At 39.8% G+C, this 8,501-nt stretch overlaps 1 protein-coding gene across 1 annotated transcript; it reads left to right on the forward strand. All coding sequences in view use genetic code 11, as the record gives it.

The window, feature by feature from the left end:
• Positions 1–655: 655 nt before the first annotated feature.
• On the forward strand, positions 656–5,655 carry EGR_00242 (hypothetical protein; the record flags this gene model as incomplete). Its single annotated transcript, XM_024489491.1, has 8 exons — positions 656–769; positions 802–935; positions 977–1,165; positions 1,207–1,282; positions 3,201–3,254; positions 4,507–4,576; positions 5,322–5,477; positions 5,567–5,655. The coding sequence occupies 8 exons, from the start codon at positions 656–658 to the stop codon at positions 5,653–5,655; spliced, it is 882 nt and encodes a 293-aa protein (XP_024356169.1).
• Between the last annotated feature and the right edge of the window lie 2,846 nt (positions 5,656–8,501).

Here is an 8,501-nt window from a genome sequence, read left to right on the forward strand (position 1 = left end):
AGCTACTAAAAAATTAAGCAACGATTACAAAAAAGCTATTAGTTTTATTTTCGGTTTTATGTTTGATATGTCTAATTCTAAAGGCCGCCAGTTGCGCGGCTATTCAATTTTGTTTTGTTTGGGCTTGTGACACTCGAGGTGTGTTTTACGATATGGCGTTGTCTTTCTGTCGGGTTTTTTAACCTCTGGTTGACTTTGTATTTTTTCCTAGCCAAAATTTTTTGTATGCAACAACTAGCGCTGACAAACTAAAATATCTGAAAAAATTCGGAAATACTTTGGTTGCAGAATAACATCACGTAACCGTTTTAACTACACTTTTTAAGTGTTTTATTGTGTGTTTGGTTTTAAGTTAAGTTTGGCATTGACTCTTTTATCTGTTTTGGCAGGTTTTTAATAGGTTTTTTGCAAATGCCTAATTCAAATTTTACTAGGCATTCTCGCTTGAGCGTCCGAATGTAATCAAGAAATTTGCTTTTTAGGTAACTGTTATTTAGTTTTTCTTAAGGACCTACAAAATATGTGTGGTCTGCATCTTATTTTCTTCTTTACTACATTTGCACTTGGATTTTTCCCGTAAAGAATCTCCTTGTTCTTGCTAAACTAAGACGATTTTCACTATAGTTATTTGGATGTCCTATAAATTTTGAAAATAATGGCTACTGTGCGAAATGTAATAAACGAATTGAAGGTTCAACAGGAAAATTTGCAGTCACAAATAGAAGAGTTGAACGCCGAAATCAAGAACGCAGAGGATGAAAATTATAAGGTTTGTCAAAACTTTTTTACTAGCCCTTAAAGCTAGAACAAACTAAACTCTCGCTACAGCATCAGGAAACTTTACTCCAACAAAAAATCAAGAAGACTGCAGAGCAGGAAAAGGCCAAGCTTGATGAAATCCACAAACTGGAGGCACATTATTCTGGTGTTAACGAGTGAGTCTGACTCCACCGTTAGAATCTAATTTTGTTTTAAGATCATCAGAAAGTCTTACGGCAAAAAGCAAAGACGCTTATGAGAAGCATGAAAAATTGCTAGATGAGCTAAAGGAAGCTCAAGAACAGGCCAACAAGAATGATATGATGTACGAAGAACTGAAAAAGCGCCTTGTACATATGGAACAAAATCGCAACAGGATGGAAAAGCGTGCTGCTTTAAAAGAAGCGTAAGTCATTTTTTTCTGCACAGTACTACATGTTTATCTAGTGAGGCTATGCGTTTGGAAGAGGGCTTTAAAGACGCCAACTCTCAGGTTGAAATTCTAAAATCAAAAGACTTTGAGGTTAGTGGATAGGATCCTCACGAATGAAAACTGCACACTAACATCACACTCACTGCCTGCTGCATTTTGCTTTGGAATTTGTGTGACTATTATTAACTTCCACTTCCGTGTCCTATAATAATAGTCTAGATAATTCCATTGCTCTCCATGCTCCTGCGCACCTTGGCATACGATTAATATGAATTCAGTATTTCATGACTGCTGCAAAAATTAAAGAAATCTCTTCTGTTAGTCGTAATTAAAAGGCACTTATTCAAATCATTACTCATGACTCCGAGGTAATACTTAAATTTGATGAATTTGGTTTGGTGCCTGTTATCGGAAAGTAGTTGATAGTGAGGGGAGAACTGCTTAAGTACTTTTGCAAGCAAATAAATTTGTACCCTTATTTCTCTTTAGTTTTTAAGTAATTTCCCTTTGACCCATTCGGTGAGACAAATGATTCATAAATTTGCTGCGGTTTTATCTAGCGTGATGTATTGATAGGAGTTTTGTGAATTTTCCAACGATATTGTTTTCCTTTTGGTGAATGGGTGTTCACTTCAACAGTTAAGACGTAATGGTTATTATACATGCTTTTCAACTAAAGTAGATGTAAGTTTCGATTCTGTAGATTTGTCATTGTTTTTTTCTTACTGACTTTTTATGTCAGCACGAGGCTGAAAATTGCTATGAAGCAGGGAACAGTTTCTGCACTTGTAATTTAAGACCCAGTGTAGCTATAAATGAATCATTCTCCATTGTTGACCATTACACAAGTTGGCACTCCTGTGGTTATTTACGCAAAAGTATAAAATTTTGAATGACATGAGGTGTGCCGATCCATGGTGCAATGGGGCAATGTGAGTCTTCTGAAACTACGAGAAATGCACTTAAAATATGCACATAAAAGTCACTTTATTTTAATAAATAGTTCGATATCAGTCATGTGGTGATAAAAATTTCCGAGAATGGCACAGCAATCATGGACGCCCAGCACTAACTTCGGCTTAAGCTTCATGCACAGTGAAAATCTACCACTGTCCATAAGAATTATGTTTGGCAAAGAACACCCATCAAGGAATTTGCGTTCTTTTGCTAAAAGAACGATTGCTGCCGCTATGAAGTACTGGCTGGGGAAAGAGTTTGAAACTCCGATGCACCGGGCATGAGGGTCAGTCCAGAACTCGCGTTCTCACAGCAAACCCGTAGGCGCAGGGGCGCGTGGAGTTAAGTGTACGAATAAGCGTGCGAATTTGCGTTCACATTCTACTCTCACTGTTGTCGTTACTGCTTTCTGGCAGACGCTCTTGTCTCCATTTCCTTCTTCGGCTAGGGCTTGGTTCAACTGATACGTGAGAGAATATGAAAGTATCATTTTGCGTTTGCTGACCTTCTTTTGCTACAAGACCTTGAAGTTTCCCTTGTACACATTTGTTTCTTACGTGGGTAGGTCGAAAATTTATGTGAATTTCGGATAGGTTTGCCTATTCTAAGACAATTGAAGATTCTCCTAAATTGTGGTAGGAGGTAATATGATTATTCATCATTTTATATTTTCATCTACATCTACCTTTGATGACATATGTTTTGCCGATTGTGTCTGCAACACCATTTCGGAAGCATGCAGCCTCATAAACAGCAGGAAATGTGTGTTTGAGTCACAAAGTTTCTCACGTGTTTTTATCGGAAACAAAAGGAGCGTCGTATCTTTTTCCTTGGGGCACTGTGTGTGATTCAACTGCTACGCTAATAATAACGCTAAACTCTTCTTGGTGTGCAATATTATTTTCCCCACTCCTAAATTTAATGGCCATATTTTGCGCATTAATTGCACAGCAAAAACGCTTTTCCCTCACCACCAAATCGATTAACCAGTCTTGCTGAAGACTGAAACTTGGTTAGTTTTTCGCTGAAGTCTATTTATTTGTTGATACAGGATGATACTGATTTGATGGATAAAGTCTCCGAATTGCAGAAAAGGCTAGATGAGGTACGTTTAGATTATGCCAACTTGTCATAGTCTACTTCCTTTTTCACATCCCATTGCCAAAACAACCAAGCTGCATCGTACCCTTAGGAGGAGACGCATGTACTTGTATCCCAGACATTATGCTGTCTAATATTTGTATTCACAAGAAATTCTCGTGTTGCGTAATTTGCTATGTTTTTGCATTCGCGATCTGTGAATTTAAATGTGGTTGCGATAAGAGTTGTTTCTACCAAATTATACACTTTGAATTAGGAAGCTTTTCCTGCTACTTATTAATCCATCGCGATAACGTGCCATCAGCCCAGTTCATTTTGTGATTTTTCCATCATTTCCATTTAATCGGTTTCCTCCGGAATTAGTTTTTGATGAGTGTGCACTATAAAGTGCTCAAGGAGGAAAAGCATTTCTTCGGACCTTGAACTTTAAGGCTTACATGAAAAACGGAGCTGCCACAGCTTGTGCTCCCCAATATAAACGAGGCTTGGTTAACTGCAGAAAGCCATAAAACAGCACAGTTTGCATAGTAACTGAAGAGAAAAAGAGAAGAATTTGATTTTCTACTCAGTTCTTTCGTCAAGTGTTGTGCCAAGCAATTAACCGCGATATGCGTGAAGTCCGTCTACTTTCGTTTAGCTTATCTATTTCAAATGTGCAAGAAAATTTCACGGACCAGTTAATTATCACCCAGGCGATCAGTCGGAAGCCATTTGATGTGCTCATGAAGTTATTTACAAGTCCACGAAACTTAAAGCTTTCAGTACTAGAAAAACTTAAAGGGGTCGCCTAGGATTTTGCATTACTTTAGAGCAGATCTCCTATAAACTTGTATGAATTGAGGCGTTTGCCCGGTAAATCAAGCTGTCTATTCGATCCTCACTGGTATGATGACTCTCGAGCCAGAGTCTGGTCTTCATTTGAACACGTTCAAAGGTTCTGCACAGGAGGTTGTTCTAGGGAGGCTTCTCACCGTGTGTCAATTGTGCATTTGATGAAGCCCACATGAGACAAGTACAGACCCACAACTTCTACGAAGCGACCATAGTAAGCGTTGAGCCTCCGTCCAATCACTTGAAGGCAATATTTCAGAGAAAAATTGGGTCACAAATATTTTAAATAGAAAAGATTATTTACACCACAAACTCCACAGCTCAGACGATCGAGTGTTTCGGCCAATTTTCGACCCATCGAATGCCCATCAAGCTCCTACAAATTAGCACCAGCACTCGCAGTAACAGCTATTACTCTCATTTAGGCCATTCGGACCGCGGAGACTTCTGAACGCCTTGGAGCAGCTTTTGAGCAATCCATTGAAAATCTCAAGCGTAAGTGTCTCTTAGAGTTGGTTGTGACTTCCCTGTTATACATTAGCTCATTTTGGCGGCATGAAGCGGTGGTAGGTGTGCAGCAAGAGCTTAGTTTTATGGGCTAAATTTAGAGCCACGAAGATCCGAGAGTACCGTTTACGCCGTTTTAAGGAGAAGAGGGTATTAAATTTGTTCGAAATGCTCAGCATATCCTCCAATAAATTCGACTGTAGAGTAATTTGAGAATTATCTTGCTCTGATGTCCATCACATTGCAGCAGTAGAGTGTCTTTGATGACACGTGTTAGTCATCTTACGAAAGCTCAACGGTTTATGTTTGGCACTTATCTTTTCAAGGCCTTCTGCCATGAAAGTATAAAGTGGAAACAGTTGGCTTCAGGTGTGTACCTGAAGACGTAGTAAGATAGCAATTTGGTTACCCTATTAGTGATTGCGAATTGTTTAAAACGATTTTTAATTGAGTGTTTTCCACGTTATCAGTTAGTAAAGGCACAGAGACAATGAGATCGCAGCAATGAAATAGTAATTTTGCATATTGTCTCTAACTCACTAAAAACCGCCCATTGAAGCGTCTGATTAGTTAATTTGCAGCAAAACGGCGAATAGCTTCATTTTAAGATTAACTCGGCAAATATTACATCAACTTGGCAATGAGTCGAGGTTGACGTAGGTAAGGAGTTCTTACTTGAAAAATAAAGGGGACTCAATATCATCGCTAATGCGACAATCTTCGATGCTTCAAGGTTTTCTGACACCTGGCAAATTGAGTAGAACTGTCGTACCTGCATGGCATTTCATGCCGCATAACTGTGATGGAGTTATTGACTGGCGGGTTGACACCGCTCTTATTGGCTTGGCAGTTTCCAGAGTGGCTTGTGTTCAGTTCTCACACGCTGTTGGTTTCTTTTTCGCACAACAGTAGATATTTTAAAACTAATTCTGTCTTCCCAGAAAGTAACCCTTGCTGATTTTTTTTTTACTTTTTCAGAGCAAATTGCAAAACAGCGTGAGGAGAATGCGAAAATCAAGGACGAGATGGAGAAAATGAACGACGTCTTTGAGATTTCCGAGCCTTAAACCAAATTTTCTTTCTGTCTCTTGCTGTATTTAAACAATTGCTTCCCTCCGAATCACATGCACACACCCAGAGAGAGAGTAGGGAGGCGACATGTTCCACTTTGAAGATGAGCCTCACCGACCCCTCGTGCCAGCTTGTTCTTCTACACTAACTCGTTGTTCCAGTGATATGCGCACAAAATACATGTTTACGCGTTACTACCACCACCCAATCGGTGGGCCTCGTGCGGTGCGCACGCGGACGTGTGAGGGAGGATGCTCTCGCTCCGGGTGCTCCAACTCCAGCGCGCGTACCCTGCCTCCTGGGCCGCTCCTCACTCCGGCATCCTGCGTGTGTCACCGTTGACGTGTCGCTTTTGCAGTGCACGACACACTCAAAACACACAACTCATCAGGCATAACTCATAGCCTTCCTTTCGTCTGAGCAACGAGGCTTAGATGCTGCGCATTAGTTCACACCCTTGCTGTCTGGGAAGGCTGGTACTTCGCTGTGGTGTAGTAATGCCCAACAAAGCATGACTGAAGGGGTTTTGCGTTACGGGGCACTTCGTTGACTGGTTCCGAGCGCCCAATGGCATTTAGATACAGCTCATGAGGGCAGTGATGCGTAAAATTGTGCGCTAATTTGGTTTTTGGGGCTTATGGGTTGTGGAACACCGAGAAGGCGTTTACTTGAACTTTAATCTCACCTTGGGAGGTACTGACTTGTCGAGGTTTTTGTTAGGTCAATAGCGTATTCAGCCGAAGTGGGTGCATCAGTTTCTTGGTGCGTGTGGATGTATTTTGCTTGACACGACTTTGCAAATCAAGTTGATGAAATCATATCAATTGGATATTTACCATCATCTGTTCAAAATGAAGACCTTTATTAATTATTTCGTTTCTTACCTCATTTTTAGTAGATATTGGGTGTAGGAACATAATTTAGGTAGCCAAAACATAAGTTTTTCTTCATGAAAATCTCATATTTCCGGGGGTTTTCGACAAACCGTGCAAATTTACTACATTCCTGTCTTTACCATAATAAAATGGATTTAATACTACCTTAGAGAGCCTTTTCAAACGAGACCATACTTGAAGAGATAGCACATTTCCAAATGGACCAAATGGCAAATTTTTACAAACATGCGTGTGCTAGTAAACTTCACGTTGAGAACATTCTGTTTTACTATCTTGCATGACGCTTTAAGGAATATTTACGTGCTTAAACTTCGCAATGGCTCGTCGGCTTGCACGTTTGCAAAATAATGTTGAATAGAAATTTTTTGCAAGTAAAATATTGCATTTGCTTACTTGTTTTTTTCATAAGGAGTGTAAACTTGCAGAAATATCTCTGCCTCCGGATGCATCTGAACTGGTTTCGGGCAAGTGCATGTGAAACGAGGTATTCTATTACTCTCCAAACCTTCCCCGAAACAGCAATAAGGTATAATGACGAGGAAGAATGGTTTGTTTTTTATTTATAAAAGGTCTGAAAGCCAAGGCCAAATCACAGCGATTGAAGAGCCTACTAATTTTAATGAAAGGTTAAAGATTCATTGAATTACCCGGTCTTCCTTGAAGCACCCTTAGTCCTACATTCGCGCCGGTGCTTAACCAACTACTCACGAGTAAGTAAATATATTCACTAAACTTTTATTGAGGCGAGGAGTCATTTACTCGTAAAACCATTAATGCACTTTATCAGATCCATTGTTTTCACAGCTTGGCCACCTTTGTGAACCGTCCCTAGCGTCTTGCTGCCTAAAGATAATTTGGTGCCCTACAACGAGAACATTTCACCTGTCAATAACTACTTGTAAGAAAATTTGTGGAACTGATGTTCTACATTTATTTCCTATTGCTTTGTTTTAGCTACAATGGTGACCAACCATATTTCATGGTTCCGTTCAGCTACTAACGATTTATCTTCGCATAAGGATCATATACAGCTCCATGACGGATGTCTCTAAATCACTCATGCCTGACATCGCCTCGGTTGGTAATGGCCTCCGATTACCCTCCTGTTGTGAGCCACCCCGGACTCAGCTATTCCCGGCAGATGACGTCCTTTATTGACAATGAAGTTTAGCAATTAGCCAAATACGTGAGGAAAGTTGCCTGTCGCTTTACCAATTTAGGGTTAAAAGCCTTTTCTCAAGTCATTCTGAGGCTATCGAGCATAAGAGAAGGGTTTATTAGGCTGCATGCATTGTCCTCCAGCCAGGCTGCGGAAGTAAAGCACCAGCCTTGCTGTTAAATACATAGTCTAAGAAATATCAAATCACTCCAAAACATGTACACGGAAGTGTATCCACTGCGAGCAAACGCCAGCTATTTCTATGAGAGACTTTGTGTGGGCAGTTCCTTGAGAGTTATTAAGATCATTAAAACGCCTTACTAAAATTGGGTCATACAATAAGGTTTAACAATATCTGGGTCATGAATTTTCTTATAAAACTTAAAACTTATTTGTTGTGTCCGTCGTTTTTGTTATCTTTTATACATAGAGTCACAATACCAGAAGCAAACTGAATAAAGGAGTAAAATGCAGCATTATCAGAATTATGTTACACCTTAATTGGTAGTTTTAACATACGCATAGTGTTTATGTGTGAAGACAAACATCTATACCACCATTTCTGGGTGCCATGTTTTATCTACTAAATACATGCTAAAGTGTTTGCTGATTGTTTTATGGAAAAAAACAGTGTTGATGAATGTAGAAGTTGTAAAGACATAGGAATAGGAAAACAGCAATGCTCCTAAATAATCAAGGCGCCAAACTCTGCGCTTTCTAACTATCAGTCGAGGTATACCTTAAAAGGTAACAAATATGGCCTCTGCAGCTTTGGGATTACGGTTTA

The sequence above is a fragment of the Echinococcus granulosus genome (assembly GCF_000524195.1).
Source record: "Echinococcus granulosus chromosome Unknown EG_S00001, whole genome shotgun sequence".
Lineage (NCBI taxonomy): Eukaryota > Metazoa > Platyhelminthes > Cestoda > Cyclophyllidea > Taeniidae > Echinococcus > Echinococcus granulosus.